The sequence below is a fragment of the Quercus robur genome, chromosome 1 (genome assembly GCF_932294415.1).
Source record: "Quercus robur chromosome 1, dhQueRobu3.1, whole genome shotgun sequence".
Lineage (NCBI taxonomy): Eukaryota > Viridiplantae > Streptophyta > Magnoliopsida > Fagales > Fagaceae > Quercus > Quercus robur.
The window spans coordinates 22,039,643-22,058,371 of NC_065534.1; the positions used below are offsets into that span (position 1 = coordinate 22,039,643).

The following is an 18,729-nucleotide window of genomic DNA, read 5'->3' on the forward strand; positions in this document are numbered from 1 at the left end:
ATTGTTTAGTCATATATATTTTGTTTTGTTTCAATAATTTCTAAGCAGTGAATCATCTGATTTTTTAATATTTTTTGGTATTTCAAAAGTTTTACTAGTTGAATTTTTGAGTTATTTTTTTGCGGTATCTGAAATTGTTTGACAAATTTTTTTATAAGCCATTGCACATTCAAGCAATAACTTCTTCATCAAACTGTAATACAAATTGAAGTCATACGATAGTAAATCATGCAATGATGTAATTTCTTAATCAATTTAAGATTTTATAAAATTATTTTAATCTAACTCACAAATACGTAGATTCATATGCATAATACGGGTTAGTGACTAGTTTTTAATATTTCTAAACTAATTTTTAGTAAAAAAAAAATTGTTAAACTTGAAAAAGAAAAACACACAAAAATGATGAAAAAGTAAAAGGTAACCCACAATAATTTCACAACATTCTTAAATTAACATATCAACTCACACATAAACTCGTTACAATCTCCCATTAAATTTTCTTTTTAATAATATAGTACAGTCATTTAGAAATATTGTGAAATCATTGTAGCTTTTTGGTGTGTGCCCAACATTTCTCAAAGCAAAAAAACTAAAATCTAAAGTTTTTATAGTAATCATGGAGAAAGAAGAAGAGTAAAGAGTGGTGACCCAGTTTCTCAAAAAAAAAAAAAGAGTGGTGACCCTTGCTCAGTATAAGTAGGGTGTAGGTGCACCATAACGTGGAGGGTGGCCAAATTCGTCAGATATCAGAAGCCCACCTCTCTCTCTCACTCACATGCTTCCCACTTCTCAGTGGACTCTGGACTCCAACCCCTCCAATTCCATTTCAACTTTGTAAATGCATTTCAAGTCCGTCACTCCAATATATATTAACTACTTAAAAAAAAATAGGCTACCACCATTAATAATTGTTGTACAGCTGCAGTTTCTCTCTCCCAAACACACTTTCCCTCTCTCTCTCTCAAAGTCCCATTGCTGGTTTCAGCTTTTGGGTCCCTGAAATTCTCATCTTTCTCTGTCAGCACAATGTGATAGAACCATTTCTTCCTCTCTTTTTTTAATTGTTTGAAAACCAGAGGCTCTCACACTTGCTTTTATTTTCAGCTCATTTTTGCTCCTTCTGGACTAGAGGTACACTCTCTCAACTTTTTTTTTAATCAAAAAAAATATTGTTTTCTATTTTTTTTTAAACTGAATTCTAGTTATGCTTCTGTTTTCACATGTGTAGTGGTAGTGTACAGAACTTTCATTGGGTTTCTATTTTTTTAATTTTTTGATTTTTCCCTCCAAATTGTGGGTAATTTTTGCGTTCATTTTCTTAATGGGTTTACTGGGTTTTTTTTTGTAAAAGCAGTTATTAGTATTTTACGGCTAATTATAAAAATGCTAAAAGTCAGGGACATTCTTGCATGGCTTCTTTGGTTGTCCCACTGAGGCTGAATATCTCCATTATTATTTGCTTTGTATGTTATGATGAAAATAAGCCCAAAAAAGAGAACAAAGAAACTGATGGATAAAAATTTTAGGGAAGTGGGAAACATATGATGGGACCAATACCTTAATGTGGTTTAGGTTCCATTTTCTTGCTTTGGCAGACACACATGATGTTTCTGCAGCCTCAAATTGCTGTCTAAAACAGGACATTTAAACCATTCACATTTTACATGTTGTGCCCTTGCCACTTTCTTCTTCTTAGTATAACAGTATCAATAAAATAAAATAAAATAAAAATTCTTACTTTAATTTTAGTTTATCTTGAATAAGGAGATTGTGAAGGAAAAGGTTTGCAGTTTTACCAAAGGAAAAATCTTCCTCTGTAGTTCTGTCTTTGCCCTTGAAGGAATTGTCAGAACCCTTTTATCTGTGTATGAAACTGAAAATTTTGTTATAACCCTTTTAAGGTACTGTTCAAACTGCTTTGATGCCACTTGAAAAATAGTAATTAGACACCAAACAACTAAGCGGGATAAAATAATCAAGTTATGATTGATTCCATCCAAACAAATTAGCACAAATAGTTATCTCAAAAGCAATAAAGATGTAAAGCATTGAAAAGACATAGATTTGGTAAGGAAGTGGAACAATAATGAAGATCCTCTTCAATTGAAAAACCACTCCAGTGTTCCAATCCCAAAAAAAAATCACTACAAGAAAAAGTTACAATATTTTACTTACAAAACATTTTCATGTCTAGACTCTCTTTTGTAACCTCTACAGACGCCTAGTCTGCCTTCGCAATGTAGTGACCCAAGACCTCTGGAACCTTCTATGCAAACTTCCTTCTTAACAAACCTCTTCCGCAACCTGGAAGTCCGGATAACGGAGTTTCAGGTAACAGCAAGCTTCGGGTAGTGGTAACAACAACCCTCTGTTGAGGAACTAACTTTGTGGTTTCTAGGAATCAATGGTTTAGGCTCAAGGAAAAACTCTTAAAAATATCTCAGAAAGAGAACCACTCTAGGCAGAGGAATTGAGAACTATTTCAGTTCAAGCAGATTTGCTCTCAGCATTATATTGATACAGCAAACTTTGTTGGCTTATTTTGTGCAACAAGGGTTGGTTTAGTACATGGAATCCTTATGTTAAGTATTTTGGCCTACAAAGTAGGTTTATTGTTTGCCGCAATTTCAATTGAGCAAGAATTTTTTGCTTGAGTGAAACACTCGAAGACTGCACAATTATGCAAACTTCAAATAGTAGTATCTCACTCATTACAAATCCAAATTGGATAAAGTTTGTGTTCAGTTAGAAGCCTCAGATGTCTACTTTCCATGAAACAAGTTTCACCCACGTATTCATTGTGGTGCGAAAGCTATGGGAAAAATATCATCAATTCATCATCTTTGAGCAAATTGAAACCCATTGAAATCTTTTCTTTGTGCAGTTTTTGACCCAAACACAATTTATTGATATAAACCAATTTTGACATGTTTTGGAACTAGGGTTTGCCAACACATTATGAACTTTATCAGAAATAAAATCTCTTCAGTGACTTAGTTTCTTTCCCTATTTTCTTATTAATATTTGAAAGGAATATCATTGAACTTGAGAGATCAAAGGGCTCGTAGATTAGGGATGAAGTATAAGTGTTTGACAATATTTAATTTGTTTTAGTCTTACTATTAGACTCTAGATTAGGGTTACTTTATCTACTACTTGCATGGACAAGTTTAGGTTATGTTTTTAAATGTCTTATTTCTTTGTATCAAACTTATCATTGTGTCTAAAGTTGTTGAAACAATGATTGGGATACATATAACTTTTGGTGATTTTAAATTTGGTTATTGATATATTTATCGTCCTTAATTTTTCCTGCTTGCATTTACAAATAGTGCTAGGGGTGGCGAATTCAGGATTGCAATGAATATCACATCCAAGGACTCTTTAATAACTTCTGATGAGATTGCAAATATGTTCACTTCTAAGTTTTCGGAGGTATGTCATTATTTTTAGCTTTCCTCTTTCACCTTTGGCTCAAAATTGGACTATCTGACTGGCATAACTTCATTTTTGTAGTCCCTGATAAAACAATCTTCTTTGATTGAATGTTGATTGTTAAAGTTTGTACACTATTTAACATCTATCTAGGGACTAGCTGATGCGAATAATAATATTTATAGTAAATTACACTAACATTCTTGGAGGTTTCATGAAATGACACTTCTCCCAATTTTTTACGAAATGACATTCTTCTTAGGTTTGTATAAATGCAATAGATAAGTCTTCGTCCTCTCATACTGTGATTTTACTGACAGAAGATTCTATTTTTAAACAAGACTCCTACCCAAATTATTAATGAAATTGACGCTCCCCCCATGATTTATTTATTTACTATTTTTTTTAAAAGGCTCATACCCAGACCGTGGAAGAAATTGACACCCCCACCCCCCGTTCTTAAAGTTTGTTGACAAATGACATTCACCTCTTGACTCTTGAGGTTTGTATAAATTAGAAGGAATCTTTTTTAAAATGGAATATTCCTTTAGGGAAGTCATAGTGCAAGAGGGCCTATTACATTCTTTAAAGGGAGTGTCATTTCATTCATAGTGGGGAAAGTGTTATTTCATTAAACCTTAAGAAGGTCAATGTAATTTACCCTATTATTATTATTTTTTATTTTTTATTTTTATAATTTGATAGTTGGGGAGGGGGATTTGAACAGTGGATGTCTAGTTTGGAGACACCAATAAGTGCTAGTTGAGCTAAAAGGCTATTGGCTAATATTTTCTATTATTAATCTAAATGGGTAGCTGCAATCTAACTTTTGTTTTCTTAATCCATAGGTCACTGTATAATATATGTTGCTTTATAATATGTTCATTCTTCAATTTTGTAATGAGACAGTTCATCTAACAATAAAATGAAAGTTTTGGACACATGGTTGGGGTTTCATCACTATTATCCATAGCATATCACATGGAGAGTTAGTGCATTTTTGTGTTTCTTTATAACAGTCTGTCTTGCTTGTGCAGGTTGACCTATCCCTTTTTGCTGCCTCAGAACAAGAAGCTATAGGAGTGGAACATTTTTTAGTAGAACCTAAATGTAACCAAAACTTACTCGGTGGTACTTTTGATTTTGAAGCATTCCATTCACAGAAATTCTTTGATGTTGAAGATTTTTCAGGCGCAATTGAATATGATGAGATAAAAGCTGATTTCAGTAATCTCTCTCTCTCTCTCTCTCTCTCTCTCTGTGTATGTGTTGTAGTTGACACTTTGGAGAAATTGTGTTTTAGGTTAATTTGATTAACCCTAACACTGGTATGCCCTCACAAGGGAAAATTACAAATTTAAATAATATATGGACTATATATTCTGACGCTCCCCCTCACCAGTTTGGGTGATTCTATACTTTGGGTGTTGAAAGGTCTTGCGTATATTTTTTTCCATCCTGCATGCTAAATTCCACTTGCAAATATGTCACCAAAGATCTTCAAGAAAATCCCTAAATTATCTCTCTAACACATTTTGCCTTGATATGACTACTGTTAAGATGTTTTATATAGGTATATTAACTATGTGTGCTCACCCATGCAAACCCCTTCATCTTTGTATGCTAAACATCATATGTTCATACGCTGATTTCAGCTAAAGCTATATCTAATATAAATTTTATTTATATGTTACAAATCCACTTTATATACTTTTTTTTTTAATGTCTGCCTATTTTCTATTTCAGCATGAGTGGCTAAAACATTTGATGTGTATGTATGCAGGTAAACATACATGTTATTAATGAGCCTTAGCTGAATCCAATTAAATTGGTGTTAAGGTTTTGTGAAATTGAGTTGGGTCAAGTTGTATGCATATAAAGTAGATTAAACTTTAATAGAAATATAATACTAAAAGAAGCAAACTTATGCAGCCTGTGAATTTGAATGTTCGTATTTCGTTATGGACGATAAAGTTCTTTCTCTTAGTACGAATGATTCATACTTGCTTTCTCTACAGATGCAGTGCATTCTAATCTTACTCGGGAGGCACAGGAGGAAACGCCAGAGGTAGGCCTGCAAAGCTAGTACTGGTTTTGTAATTTAAATATGGCTTGCTGTAGATTCATTCTATAAAGGATGAAAATATCTTTCATTTGGGATTTTCCTTTGTTTTTTTGATAAGTAATAAAGATATATATTCAAGAACACTACCTTATGCAGAAAAACATTAGGCAGAGAGAAAAGTACAAAGGGAAAAGAAAGAGAATAAAGAAAAAAGAAAGGAAAAGATACTAATTACACAGGAGAAAACTAAGGAATATAGGGAGAGAATCACTAGAAGTGAGTCCCCAAGCCCTAGACCAGTCAAACAGAGAGCCACTGAAAGAAGCTAATAGCTGGTCATCTAAACTTTCCATGTCCTCAAACGTCCTCCTATTTCGCTCCCTCCAGGGACCCCATATTAAGCATAATGGAGCTAAATTCCAATTGCTAGACAAATGCTTTTCAGGCTAATTCCACCAACCAAATAGAGTATCCGCAACCGATCTTAGCAAGACCCAAAAAAACCCAAAAGATCTAAACACCAAACTCCACAACCGATAAGCCTTACCACAATGTAGTAACAAACTACAACACATGATACACCAGTCGACAAAATCCATCCCTCTACCCCTCAAATTATCACCTGTAAGGATCTTATCTCATACAGCAGTCCACACAAAGAAGGAAACACGCCGAGGAGCCTTAACCTTCCAAACACCTTTCCAAGGAAAAATAATGGGCAAGGGGCTTCTCAACTTATTGTAAAACGATCGGATATCAAAATCCCCATTCTCTGTCAACTTCCATTGCATGCGATCTCTGTTCTCAATGAGAGGTAGATTTGAGCCCAAGGTACAGAGAAATTCATCCACACCACCCATTTCCCAATCATTTGGTCTCCGAGTAAAATGAACATCCTAGTTTCTCCGTTCCTCTATCCCCAACCATTCAAGAGAAGAGGCCACTGATGCCACTTTATTGGATGCAATCCCATACACACTCGGAAAAGTCAATTGAAGTGGAGAATCCCCACACCATTGATATGTCCAAAGCTTCACTCTATCTCCCACCCCTACCTCAAAGCGAATATTCTTGTTAAAATCCTCCCATCCCATGTGGATACTTCTCCACAAGCCACACCCATGAACCCCTCTACCTAGCTTGGAAGTCCATCCCCCCCCTTTCTTCCCCAAACTTGAGAGCTACAACTCTTCTCCAAAGCCTTGTCTCCTCAATCCCAAACCGCCATAACCACTTCCCTAGTAAGGCTTTATTAAAAGTAGTTAATTTCTCTTAACCCACCGTTTTTCAAAGGTGCACACACCTTGCCTCATCCCACCAAATGAGTCTTGGAGTCCCCCCACAGGAAATCCCTTTGCAACCTCTCAACTATATTGGCCACATGCGTAGGAATGGTAAAAAGAGATAAATAATAAGTGGGGAGACTAGATAATGTGCTTTTAAGCAACGTTAGTCTTCCACTTTTTAACAAATACATCTTCTTCCAACCGGCCAACTTATGCTCAATTTTCTCCAAGATAAGATTCCAAACAGTAGGGTAATTGTGGGACACCCCCAATGGCATACCAAGATAGGTCATAGGCAAAGACCCGATCCGGCATCCCAAAATCTCTGCCAGGACATGGACATTAGGAACCTCCCCAAGGGAACCATCTCACTCTTCAGTGCATTAACCTTTAAACCCCTGTCATTGCCTGGAAACAAAGAAGAAGCATTCGAACATGTAGAATCTACTCTTCATCTGCATCGCAAAACAGAATTGTGTCATCTGCAAACAAAAGATGCGAGACACATACCCCTCCACCCTGTCTACCATCAGCCCTAAAGCCTCGAAGCAAACCAGCCCCTTCAGCTCTTTTCATCATCTTACTGAGGACCTCCATCATAACCAGAAACATCATGGGGGATAGCGGGTCCCTTTGTCTCAATCCCCTTGAACTCCCAAAAAAATCAGCTGGAGACCCATTAAACAAGACAGAGAATTGGACAGTAGATATGCATGTGTGGATCCACCTACACCACCTCACCCCAAATCCCATTCGCTTCAACAAATCAAGAAGAGCCTCCTAGTTCACATGATCATAGGCTTTCTCAATATCTAACTTACAAATAACACCCGGAATCTTACTCTTCACCCTATTATCAACACACTCATTAGCAGCATAGCAGTCACACTCTTAATAATGTGTTGCCTATTCAGATATCATTTCATTTTGATTTTGTAATAATTTATGCCAATTAGGTACTTATCAAAAAAAGAAAAATTTATGCTAATTATGAATAAAATAAACTTATACCTGCTAAAATCACCTGTTACATTGAAGACAGTATACTCCCTGTTACTCCTCGTTGACTATAGTTTCTGAACTGGCAATTTAGTGTGCTAGAGCTGCATTTTGTATGCGCTTAGGCCGCTGATGCATACTACATTTCTTTCCAAAGGTTTTGTTGTTAGTCCAATGTGTAACCTTCTTATTCAAAGTATGTTTACTTTCTTGTATTGTTGCATGAGAAAGTAAGCACAACTTGAGTTATTACTGAAGATTAACCTTACCACCTCTTATCTAGGGAGGTATGTGTGATTGGGTCAACTTTCTAGTCCCACATAAGGTTAGATTTGATCTACAATTTTCCTCCCAGAACTACTGAACTAATTGAAAAGGAACAAAAGAGAAAAGCACAATGTATGTATGCATATGTCTCAGTTGGCATTAAATTACCCTGCTCTATTTAAACCAGATTGGGGCTCCCTCAACATTTTGCTCCAGATTGTGAAATTATGTATTGCTGCCAGTAATTTAAAGTATTTCTAAATCAACTTAGCTCTATGTAAATCAAACAGTGACCCTCCCCACCTTCCCTCTCCCCTTCTTGCTAGAGCATGTAGTTGTTTTTAATTTGCCAGCTTCACACCTTGACTCTGCTTAGGAGAAAGATATTATTTACTTTAGTGTCATTTGATGGTCGTAATGGGTCTTGTAGCTTCTTGAAGAAATGTTGCAAGTAGCTGGTGATGAGGTTCTTGATGGAAAAACTAGGCTTCCAACATGTGAAGAATTTATTTTGGGTAAGTCTTCTTAGATTATTTTACCTAGTTGGATCATTTCCCCCTTATTTTAGGCATTTGATATTTCTTCCCCCATCTTCCTCTCCCCTATCCCGTATCCTGTTTTTGTTTTTCTTAGATGCCAAACCTGCTGATGAAGTCACCATTTTGGGTCATGGTTCATGCAAAGTATCCTGTGTGGGAAACGTGGGTTTAGGAAGGTACTCCCCAGATTTCCATGAAAGAGACTCTGCTGCCGAGATATCAAACATGTCTTCTGCAAGTGTTCCAGCACTTGAATCTACACATAACCAAAATTCTCCTGTGCTAGACGAAATGACAGTCCAAGAACTGCATGAGGCCTTTAAAAGCATGTTTGGACGTGAAACTTCAGTAACAGACAAGCAGTGGTTGAAGTGCCACCTTTTATTTGGCTTGCAGAACCAAGTTGAGTTAGACAATGGCTTGAACCTCATCAAACGTGATACAACTTCCTATAAAATTGGAGGCAAAACTGTGTGCTCTTCTAGTTGTGACTCATCTGGTAGTGCCACTGGTTCTATCAATAGTGTTTTAGTTGATAAAACTATGGCAGTAGGTTGGCATGTGGAAAGGAAGAAGTTTGCTGGCCTCGATACCTTGCAGACCTCTTCTGAGGATAGCAAAATTGACTTATGTTCCCTTGATGGAGGAGATGAAGCACTTGTCACACAAAAGAGACTGCGAAAACCTCCCAAAAGATACATTGAAGAATCAATGGAGGATAAATCGAGATATTGTAAGAGAAAAAATGGAGACTGTGAAGTAGTCTATAAAGAATCAAGGGAGAAACTTTTGTCTGTCAGATCTCACAAGCGTTTGTACCCAAAGGGATTTGGAGCTGCACCAATGGTTTGCCAAGACAAATCTTTCAAAGGAAGTTGCATTCAGGTTCCCTTTGGTCTTCCAGTAGAGGAGGGGCACACAGAGACAGATTCATCATCTTGGGTAAACATTTCTGTTCTATGACTTCAGTGAACTCTCTCTATATATAAATGGTTTTCAAGGGCCAAAAAATTAGTGAATGAATAAATAAGAGTTTTATTTATAACTGTGTGGATCTAAATCAAGAATTGCCTTGGCAGTTTTACTGCTTAATAATAACTTCTATTATTATACAAAACCTAAGAGTGCAAGGGGTCTTAAAAAGTCTTATCAACAAAGATCAACTTTACATTCTTCATCACCTCTTCCCTTTAATGACCACATTTTTTTCCAGTTTGGATCCCTTCAATTTGAAGTGACAACTGGATGGTCAAAATGATCCACTGAGCTGTTGGTTTCCATGGCAGTTAATTAGATTGCCTCTTCCATCCTGTATCAAAGATTCGCAGTTTCTGTAATCTGTGTTTACTGAACTTTCTAGCAGATCCAGAATAAATAGTATACCATGTTAAGCATCAACCTGTTTAATGAGTGTGGACCAAGTAATTTTAGTCTACTCAATTTGGCATCTTTCAATGTCTAAAACATGTGCGTCGAAATTGTGGATCAATATCTATTGTTCTTCAAAAAGCATAGTGATATTAAGTTGTTAGCCCATGGCTGTCACTCTGCCACTTCTTGCTTGTAAAGGCCGATGAGTTATCTGTCCCAACTAACATGTTCCACACAAGTGGGGTAATATAAATCCTAATCTTATTTTCTTTTTCTGGGGTATCTGGCATCTTGGTGGCATCTCAAAACAAGACACTGCTTTAGGCGAGAACATTTGTTATCGAACAAAGTTTCTCTCCAAACTTTGTTCTTTGTTATTTTTGTCTGACCTATAAATGTATGATGTATGCAGGCATGCTATGTCTTGTAGAATAATGCTTCTTTGTTTTAATGGTTGTATGTTAGTCACAATTGTATTGTAGTATTCAATGTTAAACTTATGGTTGATCATTTTTCCAATGAGGTCCAGAACTCTGAGGATTTTAAGGATGATAGACTTTCATCTCCAAACGAGGAAGTTGATACAGAGCCTCATTCAGCTAGGTCACAAGATGAAATTTGTGGAGACGGGTTTATTACAAGGAGTAGTACTCAAAAAGTCAGCAGTCATAGAAAGCATCATATATCATGGACTTCTTCAGAAGTGATGAAGTTAATTGAAGGTGTTACTAGGTGTGGAGTTGGAAGATGGGCTGAAATAAAGAGGCTAATGTTTTCATCATCTTCACGTCGAACACCAGTAGATCTCAAGGTAGTTCATGGAAATATAATATTTACTCCATTTTTATTCTCTGGAAACTGAAAATTCTAAACTTCATGGGGTTTCCAGGACAAATGGAGAAATCTGTTGCGGGCTAGCTATGCTCAGTTGCAGTGCAAGAGAAAGGTTGGGTTAAAATTCGTTTTTTTTTTTTGGTGCTGCCTTTGACGTCATGAATAGATACTTTTATGACAAGTCTGAAACATAGAAGTCAAAATCCAATCTGATTTTGTTTGGTATATTTGATGCTTAAATAACTAAAATGCTATGCACATATGCCTCTAAGCTGTTACTTCCAAGTTCCAACATTCCATAATTGTTATATGATTTTTGGATTTCATGAATATAGTTTCCTCACATGATTACTTACTTTGGTATTGACTTAGTAACCTTTGTTAGCACATCATGCAACTAGTGAGCTAATAAAATAATTACATCCTTTCAAATGAGGGTGTTATTTAAAGGGGAGAGTCCTGACAAGGAATTATGTTCATCTTCCAGAATTGTTTATTACAGCTCCATAGATGGACTGTGGAGGTGGAGAATTCCTCTAAGCTTGTTAAGTAGCTCTTGTATTTGTCTATTCATATATTCTTGTTAGCTCATGCAGGTCAAGCAAGGACAGAAGCAAGTATCAAATCAAGTACCAGAGTCTGTTCTGTGGCGTGTCAGAGAGTTGTCCACTACCTATCCATATCAAAGGGAAAGGAAGTTTAAGGTCTCATGCACTGATTCCTCAAACTTTTCAGCTTCCACCAACAATATATTGGTACCCTTGTCGACATAGTATAGAGAAAAGAAAATAGTAGGAATTAGCAAACTAACATAGATTTGAGAACTTTACTGACTGGTAAATGAGAAAAGAACACTAGGAATGAAAAACTGCATCCTTTTCTTGATTGTTGAAAACTGTGTCTGTTAATATAGTCGATTTCTTTTAACTCACGGCTTTGTATGTGACATTCTTGTGTTTTTATGCATGGAAGTTGAGTGCACTATATCTTTCATAGAGGTTGAGTATGACTCTTTGATTCTTTGTTGCTTGGTTATTGTTATTTGACTGTTAACTCTTTAAAATTGTTTTCTTCTGGAACAGGTTGCAGATTATGATATGCTCCTAGTAAATCTAGGACCCAATTTTTTTCATATAGGCTGATATGGGTTGTTGTGATACGAGAAATGTCATTTTGACTTAGGTCCACAGATGACACAACTTATCATGCACTAATCGCAATATCCTTTGCTTTGCTCGGAAGCAACACGGACGCTTCATTTGGGGTGTTTGTACCCGTATCCGTTCCATATTCATACTGTGCTTCCTAGATCTTTAACTTTGGATTCCAATGAGCTTTCTTTCATTTCTACATTGACTAGGTTTTTTTATAATCTTTCTAGTCATTCTGCATGGAATCTGAATTTTTACTGTGACTTGTGTCAATATTCTCACTTTCATCCTTATAGTCATTACCGTTTTCAACACTGTAATTTCTATCCCATATAAAAAAGTATGGCTAACTTTTATGACTCCTTGGTGCATTTACTGTTATTTTGACCTTTTAGACTTTGATGCTTTTGATTTAGAAAGTCCAGCTCTTAAAGTCGTGCGAGTATTGGATTTGGATCCTCTTGCCACCTTTTTGCCACGTACTTTCTTTGTAGTGGACACCGACTTTCGCTAGCGTCCACGCACATGCTGAAAACATATTACCAATAAATGAATGATGAAGTTTAAAAAAAAAAAAAAAAAAAAAAAAGAAAAAAAAAAGAAGAAAGAATGATGACCTTGATATGCGTACGGTAACCGTATTGAAAACTAAAATGATAGCACCGTCAACTCCTTTGAACTTGACAGAATTCTGCCTTGAACTTGACATAATTCTGCCTTATTATGACCGATATTGCTTTAAATTTCTCAACCTTTTCTTGAGAGAATCTGCCTTATTATAACCGATATTGCTTTAAATTTCTCAACCTTTCTTCGCGGAGTCTTACATTTTAAAAAACAAGTCATTCAAAGGATAAAGTTTGGTTTCAACCATGAAAATGATTAATCAATGTCTTGCAATACACATGATTCACTTACTTAATTGGTTCGAGTGAGTTATTTACAATCCACTTGAGAGTCGACAATTCTTCCTTAGGACAAACATTGCTTTAAATTTCTCAACCTCTCTTCATGGGCTCGCTCATTTAATAAAAACAAGTCTCATTTAGATGTGCTCATATTTGTTTTTTTTTTTTTTTTTTTGATGAGATTGTTTCTTTTGTTTTGGTTTTGTTATGACTTATGAGAAATGTGCTTATATTTAAGACTATATACAATAGCGAAACATCTCTCAAGCCCACAACATTTGTCACTACATTTTTTTTTTCTTGCTAACAAAAACGTAAAAAGTTTCTGACAAATAAAAAACGACTAGTTCCTTCTACAGCAGTCACTGTGATCCACAAAAATATTAAGACAATCTCTTAACGTAAAGCTCTGTTTAATCTTCTTTTTGAAGTAAAATACTCACAAATGACAAAAACAATGCCTTGCCTAGTCCTGTCTCTATCAAATGGACCATAACAAATCAAATAAAAAAAAGAACCGAAACCAATGGTGAATGGTCTTATATACTATTACGGTGTCTCCAATTCTCCAAGAAGCAATGAAGAATTTTAAAAATAAAACAAGAACAGAAGCGCCGTCGTGTGTCATCTAGGAGCCAATGAGACAGAAATACCAGTAGGCATTCTAACATTATCTGACCAAATTCTTGACTCCAAATATAGCCTTGATATCTTCCCGGTAACGCGACCCATGTTGGGCCTCTTATCTGCCTCCACGTGTACACAATCAAGCGCTAGTCTTACTATCTTCTCTGCAACATCTATTGGAAACGAGTCGTTCAGTCTCCGATCCACCCATTTCCTCAGCCTCCCTTCTCTTCCACCGCCGCCTTCGCCGCCGTCGCCGTCGTCGTCGATTACTGCTCTCGCTGTGTCTATCACCGAAGTTCTAACAAAATCGCCGGTGGACTTGTCGTATTTGTACTTCAATGGCTCTTCCCCGCACAGAAGCTCCAAAATCACAACCCCAAATGCGTACACGTCGCACTTCTGCGTTGCGATTCCGGTCGCTTGAAATTCCGGCGGCATGTAGCCTCTGACACCTTGGAATTGCATTTTTTGACTGTTTGACCTCTTCAATTTCGGAGATGGCAACGTTTTTAAACTCTCCTCCTCCTCCTCCTCCGAAACCTCTTGGATTTCCGAAAATTCCTTGGCTTTTTTACTCTTGCCCTTGTTGTTTTCGTCCTCGTCGATCTCGCCGCAGAGCTGGGCGGTACCGAAGTGGCAGAGCTTGGCATTGAAGGAAGGCTCGGTGACTATGATGCTACTGCTTTTGATGTGGTTGTGGACTAAGGTACAAATGTTGAGACCCGTGTTGTTGTGAATGTAATCGAGGCCGTGAGCTAAATCTGTAGCGATCTGCATTCTGGAAATCCACGTGTCGAGCACCGTGAAGTTCGGGTTTTTGGGATTCCGCAAGCAGTTGGCGAGGTTAGCGCCTTCGACGAAGTCGTACACGAGGTAAATGTGGTCGCCGGAGATGGAAGCGCCGAGGAGTTTGATGATGCTCATGTGGTGGCTCCGGCAGATGACAGAGAGTCGCTGCCTGAGCTGCGGGGTCTCGATTTTGCGGCGGAACTTGCGCTGGAAAACGATGACGCTCTTGGCCCGGAGAGTGCAGCGCCAGGAGCGGGTGGAGGAGGTGGAGGTGTAGGTCTTGGAGAGGAAGTTGTTGGTGGCGGAGCATAGCTCGGAGAAGGAGTAGATGTGGGGATTCTCGGGGAGCGAGTCACGGAATTCGGAGATTCCTGTTCCGGCGGAGTGTTTGGAGCTTGAGGTGGCGGAGCTGGTGGCGAGGTAAGCACCGCTGATTGCGCTGGAGGTTGAAGGTACAGAGGTGGAGGAGGAACCGGTGGCGAAGGAGGTTTGTGGCGGTGGTTGTGGTGCCGGTGAGCGTTGGGTTCTAGGAGATTGAGTTTGGGTTCGTGGGGTACGAGTGTTTGATTTGGGAGAGGGATCGGTGGCTTGTGTTGCCATTTTGGTTTTGCACATTTAAGATTTGAGGTCGAAGAAGAAGATTAATAAGTAATAAGGGAATTTTGATAATTAGAATGTGAAATTGGGAAAGTTAGAGAAATTCTAATAAATCTTTTGAAGAATGGAGAATTGGTACTCATTTGGGTCCAAATTACTTCATCGAGTTGGAGTTGAACGCGCTTTGGCAATTGGAGGAGCGTGGTTGAGAGTTAGCCTAATTTGGACGGAATTGGGAGAGGGGTTTGGCCATTTGTTTGGGTCAGCAAAAGTGGTGCAATGATTATGGGCAAGGTGATGAAGTTGGGTACAGTCAATTGATCGGTAACCGAAAGCAAATCCTAACTCTCTCTTTTAATTGATTGGATTTGTACGTATCATTGAACTTTTTAGCACCTCTCCATTTTAGGATTAAGGCATATAAATAAAGGGCTGGTAAAAGGGAATTTCTTAATTACCACAATTTGGAGGGTTTATTACTTCATTATTTGGGGATGACTCAATTTGCTAAAGGTTTTGTAATTAAATTCACATCTTTTTATGCACAAAATCCTTGGAGTTTAAGGGGAAAAAAGTTTAAGTTACAAGATTAGTAGCATATTGTAATTATTTCTTTAAAAAAAAAAAATTATGACTCAGTTCAACCATTTGAAATTTTCTCTAACTCTGACCTCATATTTTAAATTCACCACTTGATATCTTTGTTGAATTTGCTGAAAATCATAAAAAAATTTTACGTATCTTCTGGCTTCTCAATATTATTCATAGGATATAATTCCACCGATAAATCTGACAAGGATGCGCAGCCGTGAGATTTTGGGTGCCCGCGTTTGGAATGAAGTCAACTGAACTTAACCTCACGTCACAAACAATGTGAGGCATCAATTCATGGTATGAACATTAAAGACCTTTAATCCTCAAATCCAATGACTTTTTTTTTTTTTTTTGGTTGGAAATTCAACATCTTTCTACAGTAATAACAAGTGAATGACAATGATTTCTAAGAGTCCGTTTGGATACAACTTATTTTTGCTGAAACTGAAAACTGAAAACACTGTAACAAAATAATTTTTAAATGTGTAAATAGTACCATGGAACCCATTTTTAATATTTTTAAATGCATGAATAGTGTTACTACAGTACATGAACAATACTGCTACAATGCGTAAACAGTGATAATTGTCTCTTGCATAGTAAATCTACGTGATTTTACTGTTCATGAGCTGAAAAAAAAAAAAAAAAAAAAAAAAAAAAAAAACAAAACAAAACGTAGACGCACAGTAAGTCCTATCCACATACTAAGTTGACTCTGACAAATGCTGCCACTTTTCTTTCAATGATTCGAGGGACAACCCCACTTTATCAACATTTCGATTATACCGATTAGTGGTTTTGATTAGGTTAACTAATAAAAATTTTTATGGTTGAATAAAATATTTAGGATTTAATTATCGTCTATACCAAAAACTAATTGGCGTTTTAGTTTGATATAAAGAGCTATCATTAAGAACAGATGTCAAAAAAAAAAATACCAAGTACTATTAATAAGTAATTATAATGTTTTAAGTAATGAACTTATGTGTAACTGTAAGTAAAATAATTCAATTATTAAAAAAAAAAAATCAAATTACAAGTTGATACCTATGGCAAGATGTGTACTGTGGGTATGTAAAAGAACTCCTTTTGTTTCCCACGAGTTTGAAAAGAAGAGCATCGTTAATTTGTCAGAGACACCGAAAATCTAGGGAGAAAATTTCAAGCTAAGGTAGTACTCCTATAAGGGTCTGAAATTTTTTATATACATTTCCATGGTTTTAGACTTGTCGTTTTAATAGTTAATAAAGCTAAATTAACCAAAAAATAATAAAGCTAATGCCACAACAAACACGCAAAAACTTTTGCCCCAATTTACTTATTTATCTGTTGTAAGTGGTAGGGTAAAAGTAGGAGAATAAAAGTAGTGGGTTCATGTTTAACCATAAAAAAAAAAAAAAAAAAAAAAAAAAAAAGAGTAGTGGGTTCATGTAGATGCACAACTTTACTATTTACAACTCATCACGTGAGCAAACTATGACAAAGTTGTGGGTTTTGTTGTGGTAGCATTGCACTTTAATAATACGAACTAGTCGTAGACCCACGCAATGCATGAGAATATTATTAATAATTATTTTACGGTTAAACTTAATTATTTGAAAGTAAAAAATTTATAATAAAAATTTGTTAAGAATCATTTTGTGAATTGCCAAAAGAAAATTCTTACCACATAAGTTAGTAAACTACCATTAATAAAAATAGAGTCTAGAGAAAGCTAGTAAAACTGAAAGGAATCAAAACCCAAATGCAGCACTCAGCAGCAGCGGAAAAAAAAAAAAAAAAAAAAAAAAAAAAAAAAGATGAGATCGGAGGAAGCTTGGTCTAGGGCCGGCCCTGACAGTGGGAGTGGAGAGAGAATGAGAGAGGCGGAGAGCATGAGTTGAGAGAAAAAAGCAAAGCAAGAATGAGAAAAAGAAAGGTAAAAATTTTAAAGATTTGAGGTTTTTTTTTTTGTTTTGACAACTTCTAATTGCGTTTTTGGTTTTTTATTATTTTGTTTTTACAATCCGTGGGTTTGCTACCATGGTGGGTTTGCTACATTGTTTTTTTCCGTTAGATTGGGTTTGTAATTTGTTGTTTAGGATTGATGTTGAGCCTTTTTTTTTTTTTTTTAATTTTTGGGTGTTCCTAATTTTTTTTAAGGGTAAACAAATAAAAAAAATTTAATTATTATATATATATATAAAATTTAAAAAAAAAAAATTTCAGGTCAGGGTGTTCTTGGGAACACCCTGACCTCAACATGGCGCCGCCACTGTGTTAATGTGATAATTTGTGATTGGAGTAATATGAATTTCACATGCATCTCACGCTAATCATACTTTTATCAAACAAGAACCACTACAGTTGTAGACACTGAAAATTTTGCTTCATAGACATATTGATAACAGAAATGAAAAGACAAAAAAAGTTAAGGAATGCATGTGTTAGTACCTGCTCCCTACCAGGTCCCATTGATAGGTGTCGATCAAAATTTGCGGGTTTTTCTGGGGAAGACAATTTTCCTCATCCAAACTGAAGGGGAGCGTATTGACTTGTTCGTTGACTGCTGGGAACTCTGCCCCTTGTCTAACTGCAGAATTGTGAATACCCCAAGGCTGAGGAGACACATGCGGTACTGGTGGACCAGTACTACAAGTTTCTGTTGAAGAAGAACTCAAAGTGGATGATGATGATGATGAACAAGAAGAAGGGGTCTCAATTATTGCGTGTGTCTCAAAGCCAAGGTCTTGAATTTTGGTGTCAGTCAAACTATGGGTGGGGAGTTCATTGAAGACAATATTGGGAGACGAATATGAAATTCGCAATTCAAATGCATCAGCCTCTTCATCATGCTTGCCATCTTTATGATCATCATTACCATTAATAAAAATAATAATAATAATAATAATAAAGCCCAAAGATATATAACATAATTTATCAAATTATTAGAAAATTTTTTTGTCAAGAAATCATTTAAATCATCCATCAAATATATGACATACCCTAGAAACTTCATAATTAAATATAGTGTAAAGTAACTGTAGGGATAAGGGCCCAAAATCATATATTGGGCCTTGGGTTTTGTCCGAGAACATTGTATGGTCCGAGGAGGGACAAATAGTTATGACGGGTTCCAATTTAGAGTCTCATGAGTAAGGAATCCGGATATGATGAATACAGTTCAAGTATGTATTCCAGCAATTAGAGTAACCCTCCTAAAAGCTCCAATGATAGGGATGTGCTTCATGAACATATGAGAAGGAAGGAAACCCAAAAATA

At 36.4% G+C, this 18,729-nt stretch overlaps 2 protein-coding genes across 3 annotated transcripts; one reads left to right on the forward strand and one right to left on the reverse strand.

Moving 5' to 3' along the window:
- The first annotated feature begins 758 nt into the window (after positions 1–758).
- On the forward strand, positions 759–11,726 carry LOC126725592 (uncharacterized). 2 transcript variants are annotated; one of them, XM_050430398.1, is made up of 9 exons: positions 759–1,134; positions 3,336–3,438; positions 4,476–4,665; positions 5,457–5,506; positions 8,486–8,570; positions 8,689–9,536; positions 10,495–10,776; positions 10,855–10,911; positions 11,387–11,726. In XM_050430398.1, exons 2-9 carry the CDS (start codon positions 3,364–3,366, stop codon positions 11,570–11,572), a joined length of 1,773 nt encoding a protein of 590 aa, XP_050286355.1. In that variant the 5' UTR covers positions 759–1,134; positions 3,336–3,363; the 3' UTR covers positions 11,573–11,726. The 2 variants fall into 2 exon arrangements, with proteins under 2 accessions (XP_050286355.1, XP_050286362.1); XM_050430405.1 differs by having other exon boundaries at positions 763–1,134; positions 11,396–11,726.
- Positions 11,727–13,241: 1,515 nt separating this feature from the next.
- Positions 13,242–15,228, reverse strand: LOC126725609 (lysM domain receptor-like kinase 3). Its single transcript, XM_050430413.1, has one exon. It carries the CDS (start codon positions 14,890–14,892, stop codon positions 13,483–13,485), a length of 1,410 nt encoding a protein of 469 aa, XP_050286370.1. The 5' UTR covers positions 14,893–15,228; the 3' UTR covers positions 13,242–13,482.
- Positions 15,229–18,729: the final 3,501 nt, after the last annotated feature.

What these genes read in the sequence shown, in the direction of transcription:
- LOC126725592 (XM_050430398.1), top strand. Translation starts at nt 3,364, where the DNA reads ATGAATATCACATCCAAGGACTCTTTAATAACTTCTGATGAGATTGCA. An exon ending in CACAGGAGGAAACGCCAGAG is followed by an intron (nt 5,507 to 8,485) that starts GTAGGCCTGCAA and finishes TGGGTCTTGTAG; the next exon opens with CTTCTTGAAGAAATGTTGCA. An exon ending in GAACACCAGTAGATCTCAAG is followed by an intron (nt 10,777 to 10,854) that starts GTAGTTCATGGA and finishes TGGGGTTTCCAG; the next exon opens with GACAAATGGAGAAATCTGTT.
- LOC126725609 (XM_050430413.1), bottom strand. Translation starts at nt 14,892, where the DNA reads ATGTGCAAAACCAAAATGGCAACACAAGCCACCGATCCCTCTCCCAAA.